Source organism: Pelobates fuscus, chromosome 9 (genome assembly GCF_036172605.1).
Source record: "Pelobates fuscus isolate aPelFus1 chromosome 9, aPelFus1.pri, whole genome shotgun sequence".
Lineage (NCBI taxonomy): Eukaryota > Metazoa > Chordata > Amphibia > Anura > Pelobatidae > Pelobates > Pelobates fuscus.
In genome coordinates, this window is record NC_086325.1 from 30,412,462 (window position 1) to 30,436,949 (window position 24,488).

General features: G+C 41.9%; 1 protein-coding gene across 3 annotated transcripts in view; it reads right to left on the minus strand.

Moving 5' to 3' along the window:
- The window catches only part of BRWD3 (bromodomain and WD repeat domain containing 3), a 55,338-nt gene extending 33,866 nt beyond the window's left edge, over positions 1 to 21,472 (minus strand). For all 3 annotated transcript variants that reach the window (XM_063431824.1, XM_063431823.1, XM_063431822.1), the window contains exons 1-11: positions 21,237 to 21,472; positions 21,104 to 21,162; positions 20,974 to 21,003; positions 17,567 to 17,626; positions 9,399 to 9,549; positions 6,662 to 6,760; positions 3,703 to 3,863; positions 2,433 to 2,654; positions 1,868 to 1,968; positions 1,444 to 1,514; positions 447 to 547 (exon numbers count right to left, since the gene is read on the minus strand). In XM_063431824.1, coding sequence (XP_063287894.1) covers positions 447 to 547; positions 1,444 to 1,514; positions 1,868 to 1,968; positions 2,433 to 2,654; positions 3,703 to 3,863; positions 6,662 to 6,760; positions 9,399 to 9,549; positions 17,567 to 17,626; positions 20,974 to 21,003; positions 21,104 to 21,162; positions 21,237 to 21,339 — 1,158 coding nt within the window. In that variant the 5' untranslated portion in view covers positions 21,340 to 21,472. The remainder of the gene's footprint in view (positions 1 to 446; positions 548 to 1,443; positions 1,515 to 1,867; positions 1,969 to 2,432; positions 2,655 to 3,702; positions 3,864 to 6,661; positions 6,761 to 9,398; positions 9,550 to 17,566; positions 17,627 to 20,973; positions 21,004 to 21,103; positions 21,163 to 21,236) is intronic.
- Between the last annotated feature and the right edge of the window lie 3,016 nt (positions 21,473 to 24,488).

Genomic DNA, 24,488 nt, shown 5'->3' on the forward strand with positions numbered 1-24,488 from the left:
CAATAATTTACAATTTGGCTCTTTTATCCAAAAATTTAGCAAATTAAGTTTTCAGTTCTATAAAATGTGGTGTCTACCGAAAAACCGCCTTCAAAAGGAGTTGTAACGTCTCTGAAAATTATTGTTCACCCCCAACATATTGAACGGAGGCTGTTACTGGGTTGTTAACTGCAGTGGAGGGAAGTAAAAAACTTTCATGCCAAGGTGAAGCCACAGCCCCATTATGCTCATGGAGTGGTCATATTTGGTCCCATATCAACAGAAAAAAATGCCATACAACCACAGGCTTGTGCATTTCTTTAATAATGCTCTACATCTCACATGTGCCTCTTGTGTACAGGATAAGTTTGCACGAACAATATTATTTTAGAACAGTAGTAGGCAAGCATGCTGCTTTAAGTGAGTATACCAATAAAGCACACACTCACTGCACTTAAATGTCTTACCAAATGCCCTTCCAGTTCTGACAACTTTTCTGGTGTACCAGAGCCCAGGTAATATATCCTTATTACATGGTCAGTACTGCCTGTGGCTATGAACATACCACCTAAGAAACAAAACACCAGAGAAAGAGAGTGTAATCAGACACCAATGTCACTTTCAACAAACACGTGCAGATAAAGTTATACATAAAATTATTAAAGGAGCACTATAGTGCCAGGAAAACAAACTAGTTTTCCTGGCACTATGTAGTCCTTAGGTCCCCCCCCACCCGCTGGGCTGAAGGAGTTAAAACCCCTTCAGCCACTTAACTTTCTCCATCGCCTGGCTCCCTCGGCGCTGGGGAACTCTCCGCCTCCTGCAGATGTCAGCGCCGCTGAGCCGCTCGCGCATTCAAACCGCCCATAAGAAAGCATTACTCAATGCTTTCCTATGGACGTCAGTGTCTTCTCACTGTGATTTTCAGTGAGAATCGCAGAAGCGGCCTCTAGTGGCTGTAAGGCAGACAGCCACTAAAGGCTGGATTAACCCTCAATGTAAACCTAGCAGTTTCTCTGAAACTGCTATGTTTTCAGCTGCACGGTTAAAACTAGAGGGACCTGGCACCCAGACAACTTCATTGAGCTGAAATGGTCTGGGTGCCTAGAGTGGTCCTTTAAGACAAAAGTTAGGAGGGCTGGAATACGATACCACTTAAATGCATTTATGTATTACCCACTGTCTGCAATTCTGTAGTCATTTGGCTAGCATAATGTATAGAAAACATCATTTGCAGATTAAAATGGTGCCTTTTCAGGTTATGAATGACAATCTGTTTAAGAATATGGAGAATTCCTGGGTAATTTGACCAGGTCATCAAAAATTACAGCACAAACTAATAATTTACGTCCAGAATAAAAAAAAATCCAGTGCGCTAAATTTGTGGTGGACCCAGGTTAAAAATGGGACTCTATAAAACTCAATACTTTTGATTATTGTGACATGTTATGTTATGACACGTACCGGAGCTAAAGGAGGAACAAGAAATCTGAACGCCAGGTCTGGACCGCTCAGCGAACTTCACAGGGCGATCACTGCAGAGAAGAGAAAAAAAAAAAAAGGATTTTATTTAAGAAAGAAAGAAAGAAAGAAAGAAGCAAAATACTCGCAGCCAGGCTATTTGTTTCCATTTATCATTAATCGTACAGAGTTGGCAGAAGTAACAAATGATGTGCTAACGTTATCTGTATAAATGACACGAAGATTCTCTGAGTAATGTAATCTTTAGGCCAAATAAAGGAGGAATAAGATACTGCAGGAGAGAGAGGCTAGCAGAGAGCTCTGGTGTTCTAGTTCTTAACCTTGAACAGGGCCTGGGAATGTGGCTGCAATGGATACAATTAACAAACACTGATTCAAGCACACAAAGAAATACAAGGAAGCATACTCAAACGTCATCTCGTCCACATGCCACTGCCAGAAGCAGATTGTCCCATCAGCACCAGTAGAAGTGAGGTATCTAATTTTTCCTTTAGCCGCTGGACAAAACTGTGAAAGAGAAATGGTTTATAGATCAGATATTTCCAAACGAATCTGAATCCAGAAGTTTCCTCTTGTTGCAGGTATTTTTCTAGACGGGTCTATTCATTAGCAAAACTTGGTAATTCTTTATACATTCACCCTGTGCAATGAGGGATAAGATAATTAGGGGCAGAGGATAATTCAGCCCTTTTGGCATGGCAGAATGACTAGTGACCCCTTTTGTTCATACCGAACAGACCAAAGAAGCCTGTAAATATTCACCACTGCTGGCAGAAACAATGCCAATATGGATTTGTGAAAGTGGATTTGTTTAATACGACCGTTGCGCTAACAATTGACAAATTACTGTGTACCTATAATGCTCTCCTAGTGCCTGAGGTGTCCCTGTAATTTCAAAAGTAATCAGAAAATGAAAAAGCAATCAGTTATATGTTACAATGGTACGGAGCATAATATGATCTTTATATTACCTGTATGGAAGTGATTGAGGCTGTATGACCTTGTAGCACTGCTATAGGTGCACATGTGCGCAGACACCACACACGCACCACCTTGTCACAACTACCAGCGGCAATCAAGGTGTTCTCGTAATTCACAGCCATGTCTGAGATTTCAGCTGCATGCCCACGAAGAGTGGAGAGAAGTCGACCATCATCAGTAGCCCATATCTTTACAAGACAGTCATCTGATCCCTGGAATAAATATGAGTTTTTTAAGACATAATGCAAGCAAGCAATACAAAACAGAGCAAACAAACAGACTAGCTTAGTAGGGGCAAACACCGATACAAACTACCATCCTGCCCCTCCCAAACCATCCCCACACTCTCAAATTGGTTACCACTACCACTTTGGCCTTGAACAGTTCAGCTATTGTCAGCTGAACAATACTATAAACTGCTTATGCAAAGACTTCATTTACATGGAAATCATATGGATTTTCATGCAAAGTTGTCTCAAGGAAGAATATATAGAAAATTAAATTTCTTCCCTTTAACAACTCCTCCAGAGAATGTTCTATGCGAATACCAGGTTTGTCTCTCGTCGGAAGACCACGTTAGGTAGGTAATACACTAGTACAGGACCTTGTGGTTGCTACACAAATTCTAATATAGCATGTCAGAGGAATGCTGGCAGTGTGGAGGTGAGGGGGGATGTTGGACCAGGTCTGCCATTCCAAACAGAACTGCTGTCACATATAACAAGTTCCACAATTTCCAAATATTGGAAATCTATTACAAACCATGAAGGATACAGTGCCCATCCTTCAGCACAGACAAACCAAACTTGTAACATTGACAAAACAATGCATTTACATCCTACACGGTTCTCTTGTTATTGCTAGATTGAAAAAAAAAAATATATATATATATATATATATATATATATATATATATTAGGAATTACATTAACATGCACAAAATTTTTATTATTGCAGTCCAGTTTATCCACATTTACGTATTTTCTTTTATTTTTATATATCTTTATATTGGAGACCATCTTTTGTCTCCAAATAAAAACAGACTGGTCAAACATTCCTGGTTTCCTCTGTATTTAATATGCTGTGTATGAATGGACTGTTGTTGCTACATTACACCCTACACAAATTAATATATGTCAACATGCTTATTTCCCTTTACATTGGTCAATGAAACCTTACTTGCTGTTACAAGAAAGTGTCCCAGTAACAATTTTGGCTTTGAACACAATACACTCAGATTCTATTCTTTCCCAAACTCACAGTAAAGATGCGCCTTCCACTGCGGTCAAAAGCCACACAGTACACAGACGACAAATGGCCCAGAATCCTCTTGTGCATTTTCATTTGCTGGTAGGTTGTAACTGGGATTATGTGGCTGAAGCGTGCACATCCAGTAAGCTCTCTGGCTGAGATGACATTCACTAATGAAAAAAACAACAAAAAAACAGTTTATCAGTTTATTTAAAGCAATTAAATAGCAAGAGGAGGGTAGATAAATACCTTCCGAGGTAGATAAAATGAGTACCATTAAATTGGGTAAAAGTAACAACCCCAGGATGTTGGGCTAAGGTAACATCCCCAGGACGTACTTGAAAACCAGAGTAATCTGCATGTAACTTTGCTTTAAATACATAAAGGGAATCAACACAGTAAAGGAGGAGACTATATTTAAAAGAAGAAAAACTACCACAACAAGAGGACATAGTCTTAAATAAGAGGGGCAAAGGTTTAAAAATAATAGTAAGGTATTACTTTACTAAGAGGGTAGAGGATGCATGGAATAGCCTTCCAGCTGAAGTGGTAGAGGTTAACACAGTAAAGTAGTTTAAGCATGCGTGGGATAGGCATAAGGCTATCCTAACTATAAGAATAGGCCAGGGACTAATGAAAGTATTTAGAACATTGGGCAGACTAGATGGGCCGAATGGATCTGCCGTCACATTCTATGTTTCTAATGTACTACAAACTCCAATAATTGAGATGGCCAAGTATTATCGCAATTAAGAATCAACAAGATCTGAAGGCAGTCCTAAGTTAGATAAGTGGTCCAGTCATGTTATAGGAATTTAAACCAGATAGGTCTTTGTTATACAGTAGAAATGAAATGTTATGGGAATTGCATTTAAAAACCAGATAGAATGCTGAATCTTCACTAAGATTAGCCATTTGATTTGATTTCTCTAACTTGGGAACTTAAACAAGGTTAATAAAACAGGGTCACCTGGACACTCCAGATAACTATTGTAAACATTAGCATAGGCAAGTGCCATCTGTGATGAAGCCTGCCGCGATTGCACGAACAACTGGTGCAGGACTCCATGCAACTCCCACCCAAAATAGCCACTTCACACCCTTGCCTACAGCTCCATATGTCCATCTACCCTCTAGGCAACAAAGCGCTGATTTACCACCCAACAACATTCATGTTTGCCGGGAAAGCCAGAAGTGCACCTCTGGGAGATACAGGCAAGCCGGCAACAACTTCCACTCAGCCAGAGGTCTGGCAGAACTTTCTACAACCACTACACCTTCACAAGGGCATCTAGGAGAGGGCTAACTGGAGGTAATGCAAGTAAGGTGGAGCCCCCTTCCACAAATACCTCTTTATGATAACCAGCACTTGATCGACAACAGCCTGGAACTGTACGTCAATTTGAAGATGAGCCACATCCACATAAAATATTCCTCAATAATTTCTTAGGCCTCATACCTTCAATCTGCGTGCTTCTGTGAAAGCTTACTATCGGAAGCTAGTCCTGTCCGGGAATGTATTTCTTGTGACCTCTTCATGTGGGGAAAGTTATGTTTTATGATTCATATTGTATGGAGTCCTGTTTTATGGGAGTTAACTGAATTATGCCCCAGACACTGAGGCTCTAGGGAGTGGACCCAGTCTTAACTAGGACAACCCCCTATGTGGAATGTTCCTATAAATATGCCACCATGTCACAATAAAGCGTGTTATTTTACCTCTTCCCCGACTGGTGTTTGGGGAAAGACTATAGTCACTTTAGTGATTCTTTTCCAGTAATTGGGAAACTTTGGCGGAGGTACTCAGCAAGAGTACAGGAGCTCCTTCACACCGTTCATTACATTATCAACATAAGTGGTCGTCTACCAGAAAATTAAAACGTTGCAAAATGAAAGTTCCTCTTTAATAAAAATGATTTTTAGACCACTAACAAAAAGGAAATTACAGCCTAAATCTGCTGATAAACAATCATACAATCTGATTATATTTCGGACAGGAAGAAAAGATTTATTGTGCCCTTTTCATTTTGTCATATCTTACAACAGCCATCTTCAAAAATGACTTTCCCATTCTTTAACCAAAATACTTGAACCTTTTAAATTTTTATCTGTGAAAGCTACAAAATGCTCTCACATTTGAAGAAAAACAAACATTCAGAATAAACGTCCACATAAAATGCATCTGTCATTGACAAAAGTGTCTTTCTAGACAAGAACATGCAATCTACACACAGTGCTACACGAACAACAGCAAATGTATTGTTTACATGACATTTCGATTTTCTTGTGCTAGTTAGCCTACAGATATGCCATCTACGGAGGGCAGGAAATACAGCCACACATATTACCAATTATCAAACCCATTTAGTTAACAGAATGAGAAACATGTATACCCGCAGTTAAAACCCCTGCCAATTGGTTTATGGGTTTGCATTCCATTTTTAGAAAAAGCACTTTACTTTTGTAAGGTCCAGGACAACTACCCAACTCGCCAGTGCAATGGAGACATGTCCAAGAAAGGTGCGGACCATGAGAAATGTATCTGCAAGCTAATGCTACGGACAAATTATAGGTCCCTCTCCACAAAGGTTGTGAATTGACACACACACACGAGATACTGCATTTCCTGAAAACTGACATTTTGAAAATTCTAAAACAAAGTTCTCAGAAGATATAAAAAGTTCTCCGAGAATAAAAATAAAAAAGACACATGACTTGCCATTAAAAAGCGGTCACATACTACACATAGGACTAAGATTATTCATTTAGGTAAAGCATGTTATGGCATAAAGACCAGACTAACTGAATTCACATCATGTCAAACATTTGAACATAAGAAGCCAACTGATTCCAAATTATAAAACAAAGGATAGGCGGTGCTCATGACTTTGCTACATTATTATAATAATATAACATCATGATTTGCACAAACCACGAACCAGTTAATTACAACCAAAACAGAACTTACCAATATTTAGGGGCCTCCCATAATTCACAGGAAGTTCCGGTGGTCTTCCCCTGTGTAAAGCTGCAAAAGCGGACCCTCTCCATGGTGTATGGCGACAATCTGGGGGTACATATCAATCACTTTTTGTAAATATCACAGATTGCTCATTTTGAAAATGGAAAGTATATATATATATATAAAATAAAACACATTCCTGTTCTATCAGCTAATAACTAGTAAATTAATTTAACTTTGGTGTGATTGTATTGCATTTAAAACATTTAAGATTCACATAAGAACCTTTTTAACCCAGAACGAAAATTTAAGCAGTTACTTGAAGTATTGTTTTTTTGTTTTGTTTTTTATATACAGAGCACCATTGAGATTTTATTTACATTATATTAAAGATACCAATAATGTCCCAATTGCCTTTAGAAAATGCACATAAACTTACAATGTCCCATGACCTTAAAGGAAAACCCCCTCCCCAAGCATCCTGAAATCCGTCCTCCATGAAATCTATGTGGACTCTTCTCCATGAGTTAACAGGTCGTTAAAACAAGAGGAAATTATGAAAAAGGCCAGTTTACGCTATATGCACATATGTGCAGAATCTTGAATTGGGACTCAGTTTTCATATCCTAGTGGAATTAATTACAAATTGCAATCTCTCAAGCATGTAAAGTAGAATAGGAATGGGATGATGATTTGCTAAATGGAACGGCAAGTAAGTGAATTTATGTTACAATTATTCTTGGTATATTTCACCAGTGAAAGAAAGAAAGGGGAAAAAAAAGGAAGCTAGCAGTTCCTGTTTAAACGGACTGACATGCTTCCTTGTTTCATCTGGCAAGAGGAGAAAAAAAAATGGTGGCTTCTTCGTGCCTCTCATCCATTAGATAGTAATTGGGAGGAAGGGAAACGGGTCATTTCAATAGCAGATACTTCCTCATTGATTTCATTGGCTGCTGCTTGCACAATATATAGAAATAATAAACAGCACAGTAAAAAGCAAACATATGACGTTTATTCACAAAGCTGTAAACAGAAATCAAAACTGTAACATTTAAGCCAAAATAGAGCATATAGAAAAAGAATCTGCAACTAAAAAAATGTGTCTATTTTACCCAGGTTTTCAGTTTAATTTAATTTAATAGTTTAGTAACTAAATCCTATGTTAGTTTATTCCCTAAATTAGAACTTGAAACTGAAAAGGGAATTCCAAATTCTAGGTTACAATAGTTGCCCTTGCCATTCCTCCAATTCCATATTTAGATGATAAGAAATGTAACAGTGCTGTGTGTAAAAACGGTGTTATTAGTACTGTGTAATATATTCACACTGAAAGAATTGGTACAATAATCCTATCCACTGCAGACCGTTGCAGTAGTTATGATGCCAGATGTACCCCGGCCTAGTTGCCCGGTAATGGGGCAAAATGTTTAACAATGTTTTACTCCCTGACATGGGTTGCCGTTGCGATGGCAGTGAACTTCCATCACCATCCATTGGCTGAGGCCATCAGATGACCACTCGCAGCTAATGACTCACATTCTGTGCAATGAAATTGGTGCAGAATGGACATTGGTTGATGACCCGCAATGACACTGTTAGATGTGGGATTACAACTCCTGCAGCCGAATGCATATTCGCAGCATTTTAAAGCGCAACTATGAACATACAGACGCCAGGTACCATGACCACATCAAATCACTGAAGTGGTCGTGGTGCTTGGCATAACCCTTTAGTATACAAACACAATCAAAATACATGCCTGATACCTGCTTGAATAACAAAAGGGAACATGTCCTCAGTATGCTCAGGCAGGTCTAACTGCTTTTCTGTGCAAGTGTGGCTTATAAAGACATCATAAAATGAGTATATAGAAGTGGTTTCCCAACTAGTCCTTAAAGGGAATCACCAGTGCCAGGAAAACAATCAGTTTTCCTGGCACTGGAGGGTCCCTCTCCCTCCCACCCACCAATCCCCGGTTACTGAAGGGGTGAAAACCCCTTCAGTCACTTAACTGAGGCAGCGGCGATGTCCCTCGCCGCTGTCTCCTCCTCCGTGACGCTCCTCCTCTCCATTGCGTCGGCCGGTGGGCGAGACTGATCCCGCCCACCGGCCGAGGAGACCTAATGCGTATTAGCGCTCCCCATAGGAAAGCATTGAAAAATCATTTCAATGCTTTCCTATGGGGATTTGACCGATGCTGGAGGTCCTCACACAGCGTGAGGACGTCCAGCGACGCTCTAGCACAGGTTTCCTGTGCTATAGAGCAGGAAGTGACCTCTAGTGGCTGTCTAGTAGACAGACACTAGAAGTGGAGTTAACCCTGCAAGGTAATTACACTTGCAGGGTTAAGAGTAGTGGGAGTTGGCACCCAATGGGCAGAAGTGGTCTGGGTGCCTGGTGTGTCCCTTTAAAGAACGCCAATATTGTAAGTTTTCTTAGTATCCCCATTGGAACACAACTAATAAAAATGCATAAACCTTTGATAGTTGGTGTGCCTTAAACTGTGGGTTGGAAACTGATATGGATTGATAGCATAATTCTGTGTATTTTGATTGCCACTGTATTCTACAAATCCGTGTCAGAATGCAAAGTTAATCTATAGACAACCTAGAAGATTTTCATAAATAGACAAGAAAAAAAACCAAACCCAAAAGATAAACAACTGCAATTCTTTAAAACACAATAGTTATTGTCTTAGTCAGTTATACTAAAACAACCATTTTTCACAGACTCTCACCCTTACCTTTAGCTCTTCTTAAAAGGGACTGTTTCCCAACTCCAAGAAGACTCTGTACACCAGGCACACTCTGTGGGATTTCCTGGTCTAGAATAGGCCCAATACGCTCACAGATTTTCAGCAGGTAGTCAGGGGGGATATGAACGTTTTCTGACACCTAAAATATGATACAAGCATGTTTACAAAAACGTAATTTTAAAGAAGAATATGGACATTGAAAAGAAAAAAAAAATACGATATACTTTTATTAAAGTAGATTTTGAAGCACTCAAAAAAAAAAAAAAACACAAATTCTCAGCTGGTATGCTAGCATTAACAAAAACAAAGTAGCACGTGCTCTATTTCAGCTGATCTTGGTTAAGCCATTTCCTTTGTATACCTCACTTCCTACACTCAGCTCTTTCAAAGGTAACCGTTTCACCAACGTAAGTAAGAAAGAAAGAAAAAACAAAAATGTGTATGCGTGCACCTGTTTAGCGACAGGAATAAGTGAGGCATGTCACCATTCAGTTGACTTAATTCTTCTTAAAATTCACACAACTTTTCCTTAAATGAACACCCCAGGTTAGAACTGACCCAATTATTTTTTATTTAAACCAACATATATATATATATATATATATATATATATATATATATATATATATATATATATATATATATATATATATAATAAATAAAAATTAAATAATAATTTAAAGAAAACATTTAAAATGATTTGTTATTGTATGTAAAAGGAACAATATAGCGTTAGGAATACAAATAGGTATTCCAAACGCGATAGTGCCATAATCACCATTTAGGTGACCAGGCCAGCGCTGCCAGAGTTTTAAAAAGGTGTTTTACTTATAATTTTTAGTGCCAGCCTCCTCACTGTAGCTCTACCTCCAATATCATCCAATCCCATGCTTTCCCATAGGGAAGCTTTGAGAGACTATTGCACAGTTGCAGCAAAACACTGCATTGCACCAATCGGAAGAGTTTTACTGTACTATTTCATGCAAACACCACTAGCGGCGGTCATATTGACAGCTACTAGAGGCACGTTAGCCCCGCCAAAAAAATATTGATGTTCCTGCAGAACGTCAATATCTTCTTTGCAAGGTCAAAAAACAGATGGCACAGTGGTCTGGGTCACTTCATTGAGATAAAGTGGTCTTGGTGCCTTTAATGTTCCCTTGCATTTATTGCAAGTGCCCAGGTTGCACATTTCTGCAATTACTTCTCACCAAACCAGGACGCGACTTAACTCACTCTACAAGCACTACAAAGATTTTTCCATAAAAAGGGATTTATAGGCACAGGAGTGGTTTTGCTAGAGGTGTGTTTTAGAGAGAGTCACTCCAAGAACCATAAAGCCCGCTGTAGTGGTTACGATGCTCCTGTTTCCTAATAATGGGGCAAACCCATTTTGCAACAAATTGCCATCTTACCTAGGTCCCCGATGACCAGTCACCAAATTCAGGTTCTGCAGGGTTCCAGAAACAAAATGTTGTCCCCACTAGCCTTTCATTAGCGGAGAGCTTCAGCTGACGGTTCCCAGTCAATGAAAGCAATTTTGTGCATAAGAATATTTACAGAATTGACACCAGTCAGCCTGGAACTCTTGTTCCAGGCTAGCTAATGACGCTCCTATAATGCTACCAGAGACAAAGTCACACTTTCAGCAGCAACGGGGTTAGACTCCGTATGTGTAGTGTTTCAAAGCAAAAAGCTGCACACACATACTCCAGGCACAATGACCACCTCAAATCAACAAAGCAATATTTTTACAGCAAAAAGGAAGACACTGCAGGTAAGACCTACAGAGCATAAAAAGGGGTGCATTCACATGACACTACATTTTCTCAAGCAAATTTGGCAACTTTCACTCGACTCAATTCTCTAGCATTCAGCTAATAATATCCATCTAATGTTCATAATATTCACCATGAAGTGAATGCTTTTATCAATAGTCAAATGTGTTACATTTGGTTAAATCATCCAAATTGTGACAACTGAACAGCATTTCCCTGTAGGTTGGCATTTAGTAGACAGCCACCAATTATTATTATTATTATTATTATTTTTATGGAAAATAAACAAACAAATATGAAATAAATAAGGATAACCTCACTCAGCAAAACTGGAACTGTACTCAAACACTAAATATGCATAGCTATCAGGCGCCACTAAGATACACAGCTATAAAAATCTGGGTATTGCTGTTGCATGCTTTCACATTACTTAAACCAATAAAGAGCTTAGCACTAGAGCGCTATAGCTTCCCTACACACTAGGAAGTCTAAGCTCCCAAGTCAAAGCCCAAGAACAGACCCAAACGTTTGCAACAACAACATTATCTCATATTACTTTATATATTACCTGCAATACAATGTAACATACCCAGCGGATTTGGAAAATAGATCATGCAGGTGCATTAGTTATAGGTATTACTTTGCATAGTTAGGAATATGGGTCAACATGCTTGAAATACATACATTAAAAAAAAATCCTGCTCATAACAATGAGAAAACATTTTTTATTAATAAGATGAAGCCGCAAGAACAAGTATCAAACAAAACTAAATTTGTGTCAGATTTGTCAGTGGGATTATTAAACCACATTATTAAACTGCATTGCATTGTTTTCTGCTTTTAAAATTTTGTCTGCTGTATGTGGGGGGGGGGGGGAAGATGTGGGATGGCTGAACCCCATATTCAGCCACAAGACTTTATTACTGTCCAAATCTTTTATTTGGAATTGGGGAAAATGTCATGCGACGTGATTAAAAAAAGAGAGTAAGATACTTGCCAAATAAAAAAAAAATTAAATAAACTGGATAAAAGATGCTTTTAAACTCAATCACAATTTTATATTCTTAACAGAAACATTTATTATGGTAACAAAACTAATCAACAGAAGTCTCAGAAGACAGTAGAGTGCCGGAATGTGGGTAATATCAACTGACATTAAAATTAAAATAATAAAACAAATTTGGTAAAACAGACTAGTAGTTTCCCCAACTCTGTTTTCAAGGCACTCATACAGTACAGTAACTGACTGCATCCTCATATGTACAGAATTTGAGCGTGCATAAATCCTGGTCTGTAAGTATTCCTTAAGTAATGTGTTGGAAACCATTGTGCTAGATAGAAAATTCCAAAAGCTCAATGGATATTGTAAGAGTTCAAAACAGATCATTCTTAGCCTTTTTACATAAACTGAACTTTCAGAAATTGTCATGTCCTCGTCACAATGTACATGTTTTGGTTATTTCAGGATGCAACTCACTTATCCAGTTCTTAATACACCTCAGATATGCATGATGCCTGGGTCTTAATGTTCTTGAAACTTTCAGAACTTTTACCCAACACTCAGTTTAGTGGATGAAAGAGAAAATAAACTAGGAAATAGAAAGAACAAACAACTATCCGCCTTAATTCGGATTAAAGAGGAACTGTCTCTCCCTCACTTTTAGCACAACCGAATAGCCTAGATTTTAATTTAGCCAAGACTTCACAAAGAATGTAAAGTAGTTAACTCTCAGTATTGTATACATGATGAAAAAAATGCATACAGAATTTTTGTGAGATGATTCATGCATGAGGCAACAACAACGTAATTGTGTTTATGAAAACTGTGCCATCAGATGCCAACCTTCATCTTTGTTACCGTAAAAAAAAAAAAGTGTAAACTAAGAGAAAAGAATCAATAAGTGAATTTGTATGACTCTTATTACACATCTGTGAGGACCCAGCACCTCGGAGAATTGTGCCATGCAAATAGGGACCCTAATTATATGCAACAAAACCAAACACTAACAGGTTTAGCAAGACAGATCAATGCAAAACCGTTGCAAAGCTAGAGGAAAAAGCTCAATGTTGTGAACCATTCTAAAAGCTTTCATGACAAATGCTCCGTTGCACTTTACCCCAAAATAGCAAAAGTTTTATTCTTTTTTTTTTTTTTTTTAAATGAGAAATGCTATGCACATGGACTTAAATTGGACATACATTTTGCTGTGCAATGGTATTTATCAAGCAACAGAAAAATTATGAATAGCATTAAAAATTACACTTGTTTCAAACGTCAACAGATTCTGTAGAATGTTTCTTTGTTTTATTTCAAAAACCAAACTTGTCAAATCTGTATGAATGCCTGCACAATACAGAACACAAATGTCTGAATAGGGTCAGATGAAGAATAGCCCATCTTGTGATGATCAAAGTTTATAGGGACACTTTAAGGTACATAAACAATACAGTTAAACTATTTCCTGCGATCAGCTGACAGACTTATTACCTTTCAACAAATTAAGAGCCTAGGTTGTATGAAATGGACATTGATAATGTGGAAATGTAAATTCTACATTAACAATGCAGTTGAGTAGTGGGCAGTCTCTGGGCCCTGGGAAGAGCCCCTTTTTTTTAGTTAAAATGCCTCTGACTGGTTTGACAAAAATGTAAGGAACAGTAAGCAGAGACGGTTAGTCATATAACTGCTAGTATGAGCTGCTTTCAGGGCTACCATAGGAATGTACATACAGTACTTGTGTAAGGAGTATGCACAAGCCAATGGCTTAGCAAGAGTCTGCATGGGAATATCTCGCCAACTAGACCCTATTGATGTTCACTCTCAAACTAGGTCCCATAATTAACAGCACTGCAGATCCACTTTCAATAAGTGACTGGCCAGGAAGATAAGATGCCATGTCTGAGCGCTTCCTCCCAACGCACAGGTAGCCGAGAAGGAGCGCAACAGGAGCCAGCTCTAGCTATCCCCTGACACTTAAAGCAGTGAAGCTTCATGCAATAAAACAAGAGGATGTCAATAAACATTGAAAATATAACACACACACACACACACACACACGTTGTGTACGGAATGCAAAGTATCAGATGGCAGCCCAAGCTGTAGTGGTCATGGAGCTTACACTGCCCTGCTTTAGTGTTCACATATTTTCAAAAAACAAATAAATACTTTGATACTGCTTGCAAAGAATTGTTTTTGTCCATAGAGTGCCAATATACCAGGAAGCCTAATTTAGTGTCATTCACATCATTATAATAAACGGAGATGACTAAGCAGACAAGAATTTAGATTACTTATAACTAAATATAGATCATTGACAATTTCACAAAGGGTTTGACAATTGAGCAGGATACACAGAATCAGGTGAAGCACTTAAAAACAAAGCAATAAATGTATACTAGACACAGTTATGGGCAACATTGGCACTGTAAATGTATGTTAACTACATAATCATGCCCAGCAAAGCTCAGTCAGCCTTACCAAAAATGTACATCACAGAAATGTGAATTATAATTGGCACAGACCTGAAGTGCCAATACTAGTCACCGATAATCCAACTAAATCAGAATACATTTGTGATATTGCCAAATCAAAAAAAAAACAAAACAAAAAAAACACAAGAATGTGTGTCCCCTATTTAACAAAAGGCTACATTTTGGATCTCAACTTCATGTAATACAGCCCTGCAGGTTGTAAATTGGGACAAACTGTGCAATATTCTGTGAAGGAATATTTTTGGGTTGTACACCAAAAACTGTGACTTGTCAGAAATTCAAAAATGAATTTCAACCTTTTGGCCCAAGATATCCAAACTGCCAATTTGTCAAATTTATCTATTCTAGGCTAAAATTTCAAAATTAATTTTGGATTTCCATCAATTCACATTTCAGTGTATACGCCCAACATGTTTTCCCATTAAACGATGAATTGCAGTTAAACCCTCTAGATTAGAATGTAAGCTCATTTGACCAGAACCCTCAACCCCCTGGGATCCTGTGTGTCCAAATCCTCTGTTTACAAGCTCTTGTCTATTAGTCCACTTATTGTACAGCGTTGCGGAATTTGTTGGCGCTTTATAAATATTATTAATAACTGAACACCAAACTGCGAAATTCGAGCTACAATCGCCAAATCAGCTGTTTTGGTTTATATTTCGCCATGCCGGTCTCAATTCACTGTTTAGTGAATAGACCCATTGCCTATGGATATAATGTGAGCATGAAGTATACTCTGTAGCCAGGAACTACTCAATCTCCATTCCTGGGCTTAGTTTTATTCCAGGCCCATTACCAAAAGGAAGTTTAAATGTAACTAATCACAGAGACATTAAAACAAATCATTTAGGGTGCCAGGTTCAGGTTATAAGTATTGTATGTGTATTATTAATCATACACAGTATTTATTATATGTCAGGTTATTATACACAGTATTTATTATATGTCAGGTGATTAGTATTATTAATTATACACAGTATTTATTATAGGTCAGGTTATTAGTATTATTAATTATACACAGTATTTATTGTATGTCAGGTTATTATACACATTATTATATGTCAGGTTATTATTATTAATTATACACAGTATTTATTGTAGGTCAGGTTATTATACACAGTATTTACTATGGGTTAGGTTATTATACACAGTATTTATTATATGTCAGGCTATTAATATTAATTATACACAGTATTTATTGTATGTCAGGTTATTATACACAGTATTTACTATAGGTTAGGTATTATACACAGTATTTATTATATGTCAGGTTATTATTAATTATACACAGTATTTATTGTATGTCAGGTTGTTATTCACAGTATTTACTATGGGTTAGGTTATTATACACAGTATTTATTATAGGTCAGGTTATTAGTATTATTAATTATACACAGTATTTATTGTAGGTCAGGTTATTATACACAGTATTTATTATATATCAGGTTATTATAGGTTAGGTTATTATACACAGTATTTATTATAGGTCAGGTTATTATACACAGTATTTATTATAGGTCAGGTTATTAGTATTATTAATTATACACAGTATTTATTATATATCAGGTTATTATAGGTCAGGTTATTATACACAGTATTTATTATAGGTCAGGTTATTATACACAGTATTTATTATAGGTCAGGATATTAATTATACACAGTATTTATTGTAGGTCAGGTTATTATACACAGTATTTATTATATATCAGGTTATTATAGGTTAGGTTATTATACACAGTATTTATTATATATCAGGTTATTATAGGTTAGGTTATTATACACAGTATTTATTATAGGTCAGGTTATTATACACAGTATTTATTATATGTCAGGTTATTATAGGTTAGGTTATTATACACAGTATTTATTATAGGTCAGGTTATTATACACAGTATTTATTATAGGTCAGGTTAATAGTATTATTAATTATACACAGTATTTATTATATATCAGGTTATTATAGGTCAGGTTATTATACACAGTATTTATTATAGGTCAGGTTATTATACACAGTATTTATTATAGGTCAGGATATTAATTATACACAGTATTTATTGTAGGTCAGGTTATTATACACAGTATTTATTATATATCAGGTTATTATAGGTTAGGTTATTATACACAGTATTTATTATATATCAGGTTATTATAGGTTAGGTTATTATACACAGTATTTATTATAGGTTAGGTTATTATACACAGTATTTATTATATATCAGGTTATTATAGGTTAGGTTATTATACACAGTATTTATTATAGGTCAGGTTATTATACACAGTATTTATTATATATCAGGTTATTATAGGTTAGGTTATTATACACAGTATTTATTATAGGTCAGGTTATTATACACAGTATTTATTATATATCAGGTTATTATAGGTTAGGTTATTATACACAGTATTTATTATAGGTCAGGTTATTATACACAGTATTTATTATAGGTCAGGTAATTATAGGTTAGGTTAATATACACAGTATTTATTATACGAAATAAATACTAAGCCCCCCCGGCTTATTGTTATTGTTTCCCGAGAAGCATTAATTCCTGTATTATGAAACTAGAACCAATCACCTCGCAGCTTCTATCCGCCGACCACTCGCAGACCGAAAGAAGTCGCCGCTCTATTGGCTACTAGAGGCGGTGACGTCACTCCCGGTACGTGCCCTCAGATAACCCCCATTTTTCACAATAGATGGAGAACAAAAACACGGTGTCCCCCACCCCCGGTATAAAACTTCCCGCCCCCCGCCCGGTGTAAAACGACCCCCCCCCTTCTCAGCCCCCGGTTATTACTGCGTTACATGTCCCACCGTGAGCCAGCACCGGGCCGATACTCGGTACCGCTCTATACACACACACACAGTGTCCCCAGTTTACTCACCAGGTCCTGATAGGTCCGCGAGTGCCGCTTCCCCTCCCAGTCCAGGCGGTGCGGGATCAGCTGGGGGCAGAGAGAGCGGTCAGGGCACAGTCAGGGGCAATGCATGGGCACACGGGGGGGGGGGGGGGGGGGGGCAGGAATGGGACCGGTCACGGAGTGGGATACAAGGGTGGCACAGTGACTTGGCAGCTGGAGAAACCGATCAGGGCACAGGGACTGGATCCACAGAGGGAGCAGGGTGGCACAGGGACTGGATCCACAGAGGGAGCAGGGTGGCACAGGGACTGGATCCACAGAGGGAGCAGGGTGGCACAGGGACTGGATCCACAGAGGGAGCAGGGTGGCACAGGGACTGGATCCACAGAGGGAGCAGGGTGGCACAGGGACTGGATCCACAGAGGGAGCAGGGTGGCACAGGGACTGGATCCACAGAGGGAGCAGGGTGGCACAGGGACTGGATCCACAGAGGGAGCAGGGTGGCACAGGGACTGGATCCACAGAGGGAGCAGGGTGGCACAGGGACTGGATCCACAGAGGGAGCAGGGTGGCACAGGGACTGGATCCACAGAGGGAGCAGGGTGGGACTGGATCCACAGAGGGAGCAGGGTGGCACAGGGGCTGCAGACAGAGGGAGCAGGGTGGCACAGGGACTGGATCCACAGAGGGAGCAGGGTGGCACAGGGGCTGGATCCACAGAGGGAGCAGGGTGGCACAGGGGCTGGATCCACAGAGGGAGCAGGGTGGCACAGGGAACGCATACACACAGAGGGAGCAGGGTGGCACAGGGAACGCATACACACAGAGGGAGCAGGGTGGCACAGGGAACGCATACACACAGAGGGAGCAGGGTGGCACAGGGAACGCATACACACAGAGGGAGCAGGGTGGCACAGGGAACGCATACACACAGAGGGAGCAGGGTGGCACAGGGGCCGGACACACAGAGGGAGCAGGGTGGCACAGGGGCCAGACACACAGAGGGAGCAGGGTGGCACAGGGGCCAGACACACAGAGGGAGCAGGGTGGCACAGGGGCCAGACACACAGAGGGAGCGGGGTGGCACAGGGGCCGGACACACAGAGGGAGCAGGGTGGCACAGGGGCCGGACACACACAGAGGGAGCAGGGTGGCACAGGGACTGGATCCACAGAGGGAGCAGGGTGGCACAGGGACTGGATCCACAGAGGGAGCAGGGTGGCACAGGGACTGGATCCACAGAGGGAGCAGGGTGGCACAGGGGCTGGATCCACAGAGGGAGCAGGGTGGCACAGGGGCTGGATCCACAGAGGGAGCAGGGTGGCACAGGGGCTGGATCCACAGAGGGAGCAGGGTGGCACAGGGGCTGGATCCACAGAGGGAGCAGGGTGGCACAGGGGCTGGATCCACAGAGGGAGCAGGGTGGCACAGGGGCTGGATCCACAGAGGGAGCAGGGTGGCACAGGGGCTGGATCCACAGAGGGAGCAGGGTGGCACAGGGGCTGCAGACAGAGGGAGCAGGGTGGGACTGGATCCACAGAGGGAGCAGGGTGGCACAGGGGCTGCAGACAGAGGGAGCAGGGTGGCACAGGGGCTGCAGACAGAGGGAGCAGGGTGGCACAGGGGCTGGATCCACAGAGGGAGCAGGGTGGCACAGGGAACGCATACACACAGAGGGAGCAGGGTGGCACAGGGAACGCATACACACAGAGGGAGCAGGGTGGCACAGGGAACGCATACACACAGAGGGAGCAGGGTGACACAGGGGCCGTAAAAACACACAGAGGGAGCAGGGTGGCACAGGGGCCGGACACACAGAGGGAGCAGGGTGGCACAGGGGCCGGACACACAGAGGTAGCAGGGTGGCACAGGGAACGCATACACACAGAGGGAGCAGGGTGGCACAGGGAACGCATACACACAGAGGGAGCAGGGTGGCACAGGGGCCGGACACACAGAGGGAGCAGGGTGGCACAGGGACTGGATCCACAGAGGGAGCAGGGTGGCACAGGGACTGGATCCACAGAGGGAGCAGGGTGGCACAGGGACTGGATCCACAGAGGGAGCAGGGTGGCACAGGGACTGGATCCACAGAGGGAGCAGGGTGGCACAGGGACTGGATCCACAGAGGGAGCAGGGTGTGGAATCACAGGGGGATCAGGGTGGCACATGGTCTGAATCACATGGTGGAACTGGGCCTAGATACACAGGGGATGCAGGGGGGCACAGGTACACAGATTTTACAGGGTGGTACAGTGTCTGAATACAGAGGGGGGTGCAGTGAGGAACAATTACTTGGTAGTTTAAGAGGCCATATACTGCACAATATAAGGATACACAGATTATGCAAGGATGGCACAGAGACCTGGCACATAAGAGACAGGATTTACATAAATAAATCACATTTTCACTAGAGAATCATTCAGGGTACAAGGACCTCAACACAGGGAAGAGGCATCGAAAGGATACCACCATCAAACAGGGAGGTGGTCAGTATAGCACTGGGTAGGATGGTGCAACAGATTGTACCAGGAACTGGGCACATAATGCAATCAGCTGCAATGTAGTCACAGTGCAGTGTACAGGGAGGGATGCACAGAGTGTGTCTCATCACCAATATGTAGAGACAGAGTGTGTAATCCACAAAAGCAGAGAGGGTAGGGGTGAGCAACAAGCTGGGGAACAGGGATGGTACAGAGATTGGTTACATAAAGCAGCTATATAAACGTCCAGTGCATCGATGACTAGCTCAGCACAAGGAAAGCGCACAGGGTAAGTCAGCATAGTACAGGGATATCACAAAGACTGTGTACAAATGGTACAGTCAGGGTATGGTGAGAGAGGTTGGGGTAAAAGAGGTAAATCATCACAGCACAGTGTAAAGCATGGAGATGGTATAGTGAGAGCAGCACCAGTTTAAATACATTTAAAAAGATACTGAGTGAGTCGTGAGCACAGGCAAGACTGTATTGCTAGTTAGATAAGGAATGGGGGCAATTGAATCAAGTAATGGAGGAGGGTAGGGGTAGAGGAGGGCAGAGAAGGCACTAATGGGGGCACCACCATCATAGGGTATTAAAAGGGGGTACAATTTTACAAGACTAGCACAATTACAGGACATGATAAAGGAGGGTGGAGCAATCATGGCTAACCTCTGTCACTCCAGATGTTGTTGCCTACAACTCCCATGGTGCCTAAACAGGTGAAAGAGAAAAGTTGTGGACTAGAGCTCCCATAAGTTAAGCCAGCCATGCTGGCCGAGCCTGATGGGCCTGGCAGTCCTTCGCAGCTGGAGTGCCAGATATTAACCATGAGCATGCTGTGTGGGTAACAGGAGGGGGTGCAGGGGTACTGACCGGCTGTGGCTTTAGGGGTACAGTGAGACACCCTGGGTTTACTTGCACCCACCCTCCTACCCCCGGGGTACTTACCTGGTGCTCCTCCAGCTCCTCCGCCAGCACCTGCGGAGACAGAAAGTAAGGGGTGTTAGTGGGACCCCAGAGTGAGAGAGTGAGGGGGGAGAGGGGGACCCCCAGGGGAGCACAGTATTGGGGTACTTACCTGGGCTGATCTCCGGCATGGGCCAGACTGCAGGTATCGGGTGATCAGGAAGTAGAGCTCTGCGGAGAGACACAGTGTTAGTAAATAAGGCGATAAGGGTGCGAGATAGAGGGGGAGACCCTGCTTTACACACCGGCTTCCATGGCGCTGCCGCCGTCCCGGCGATCCCCGGCTTCCTCCAGCCCCGGCTCGGCTCTGTGGCTCCTCTTTGGCGGTGATCGTGCCGAAGCCTCCATCGAGGCAGCCTCCTCGCCCGCATTCACCGCATCGCTCTCCCCCCAGTCAGCCGGCGCTCCGGCCCGAGAATAGGAACACACAGAGACAAGGGGACAGGAGACACCGCTGTGACGGTCCGCCGCCGCAGGGTGGCGCTGCAGAGGGCGAGCCCGGCGCTCTAGCACGAGGGAGACACTCTGTAGTAAAGACTTGGGAAGCGAGTGGTGCAGGAAGCGGATGTTGGGAAAAGAAGGGGCGTGGCTAGTGAGAGTTTTGCGCATGCGCAGTGAGTTCGATGAGGCCCGACTGAGCAGCACTCTCCCTGCAGCTATAAAAGCTGTGAGGGCTGTCTGAGAGGGTGGGAGTGTGCCAAGGGCATGCCAGCTCTGTGTCTGTGCTTTCAGAGACCACTAAATAATAACAACAGCAATAAGTCCAGGATGTCTGCCTATTGAAAGTGATTATATAAATTGAATTATTTCTCCTATAAGTTTCAGCTGGGTTATTGAGCATTATGGGAAAGATACCAGGGGGTTATTCACTGAACTCTGAGCTAGTGGGACTAAGTTGACTTTTTCACCTTTTAGGCTAAAGAAATGTAAATAGTTCAGAAAATGTTCCCTAAAGACTGGAATTCCATTCATGTTGAGTGCTGCGTACAGCTGTTCTGTCAGTCTGGTCACTAAATATGATTCCTTTCTTCTTATTATTATTATGTTATTATTTATATAGCACCAACAAATTCCGCAGTGCTTTACAATTGTCACGTTCTGTTCCTGGTTGCGGATCATTCTGGTAATGGCTTCTGGTATCCAGTACTTCTTTTTGCTATTCTTGGTTTTTGGTTTTCTGTTCTATGTCTGGTTTTCTTTATGCTGGGATTTCTGGGTTCATTCCTATAGTTAGTCCCTGGATTTCCCAGTCTCCAGGTTTCCTTTAAATGTTTGTTTTATGTGACACACCCATTTGTTTTCAGCTTTCATTGTGTGTTAGAGTTCCTGCAGGCAGCTGCTTTCTGCTTCTGTCCTTTCTTGCAGGTAAGTACTATATATGTGTTCTTAATCTGTGGATGTTTTAGTATACATTAGGCAGTGTAGGACCTGCCAGATATGGGGTACATTGGCGTTGTTGGCAGGCTTATGCAATGTATGATCATATAGTGTGACTAAATCCCCATGATTTCCATATGTAGTACTTAGTTATTTCTCCTCTTGTTTTGCCTATGTTATCTTGTCTTGTTTTAGTTTGTATCAACAGTCCATGTATAGTCCTGTCTAGTCATGCCCATGTTATGTTCATGTTTTCCTCATGTCTTGTGTATATGTTCTGGGTTTAGCTTACTATCCTTCTCTGGTTCTGGGTTCTACTAGTTCTGTCTTGTTTTCATGTTTGGTGTCTATCTCTAGTCTTGCCTTGTTTATAGTACTGGATACAATCCTGCTGCAGAGCCTCCCTATTCAGCTCCTGGGAGGTCTGCTTAATTTCCATGCTCCTAGTTCCTGTTATCCGCACAAGCTGAATCAGGGTCTTGGTATGTGGCTACCCTGTGCCAGACCCTGCTAATCCACCTCCATGCTGAAGACTCCCTCTTAACATCTGGCATATTGGGTCCCGGTCCACGCACCGCCGCCTGGACACTGTGTCTGGGTTCCGGGCACCGGACCGCCACCCTGACAACAGTGGGTGGCCGAACAGACTTGTAGTTGTAACCAGACAAGTTGGACACACAGGAACAAAGGGGTTGAAGGCCCTGCTCAATGAGCTAACATGCTAGAGGGAGTGGGGTAAATTGACACAAAAGGTAAGGATAGTATTAGACTAGTGACAGTTGCAGAAGAGGAATCAGTCGGGAGCTATTAACAGTTTAATTGATACGCTTTTATGAAGAAGTGGGTTTTTAATGATTTTTTTGAAGGAGTGGAGACTGGGTGAGCATCTAACGGAGGAGGGAAGTGAGTTCCACAGGAACGGTGCAGCCCTCTAGAAATCTTGAAGGCAAACATCAGAGGTGGGAGTACGGACAGAAGATAGACGTAAGTCTTCAGCAGAGCGTAAGGTCCTAGATGGGACATACTTGTGTATTAGGGAGGATAGATAGGTGGGTGCAGCATTATGTAGCGATTTGAAAGCAAGAACCAGAATTTTAAATTGAGCCCTATATCTTACAGGAAGCCAATGAAGGGACTGACAGAAGGGTAAAGCCTGTGAGAGGCAGGTGGACAGGCAGATGAGCCTGGCCGCCGCATTCATTCTGACTGTAACAGCGCAAGTTGGGAGCACGTAAGACCACTGAGAAGCGGATTACAGTAGTCAAGGCGAGAAAGCACAGTGGAATGGACCAGCACCTTAGCCGCATCTGGCGTTAAGTAGGGTCGGATGCGCGCAATGTTTTTGAGATGGAAGTGGCAGGATTTGGAGATAGACTGAACATGAGTTGTGAAGGAGAGGTCGGAGTCAAAGAGAACACCTAGGCAGTGAGCCTGTGCGGTGGAGCTGATGGTAGGGACCGTTGACCTGGAGGGAAACAGACAAAGGAGCAGCTTGCAACTGTCATTAGTCTAATACTATCCTTATCTATTGTGTCACTTTACCCCACTCCCTTTAGCATGTAAGCTCATTGAGCAGGGCCCTCAACCCCTCTGTTCCTGTGTGTCAATCATAAATCAATGTAAGGAAACAAGCAACCATTAACCTAAAACAATCAAGTGGAGAAGAACCAATTAAGCACCTCCATAAGTGTGTCTACTGACTTACCTGAGTAGAAGACAACTGGGCATGGGAAAAGAACCCGCGTGGGAAAATATTTGCCTCCTGTCATTAATAAAATTAAGATTATAGGTACACTAAAATTAACATAATCTACAATTTTATTACATGACAGGATGCTTCATATTTTGCTGTTTTAATACTCAATAAAGCGAGAGGAGCATGGAACGATGGCCGGAAATAGAAATTAGAAAGGTCCGTTCTCTAGACCAATCTGCGGAACAGAGGATGTCCTGGAGGGACGCACCCGCACTGATGGCTCCCAAAGCGGCAGCCCCTCTGACAGAATGGGCTACAAATGAGGGGTCGATTCCTGGCAGGAAGAGTAATCATCTGATCCAACAAACCAACGTGGTAGAAGAGACGGGGCCGTGAGGGCAGACATAGGAAATCAGGAGTTGAC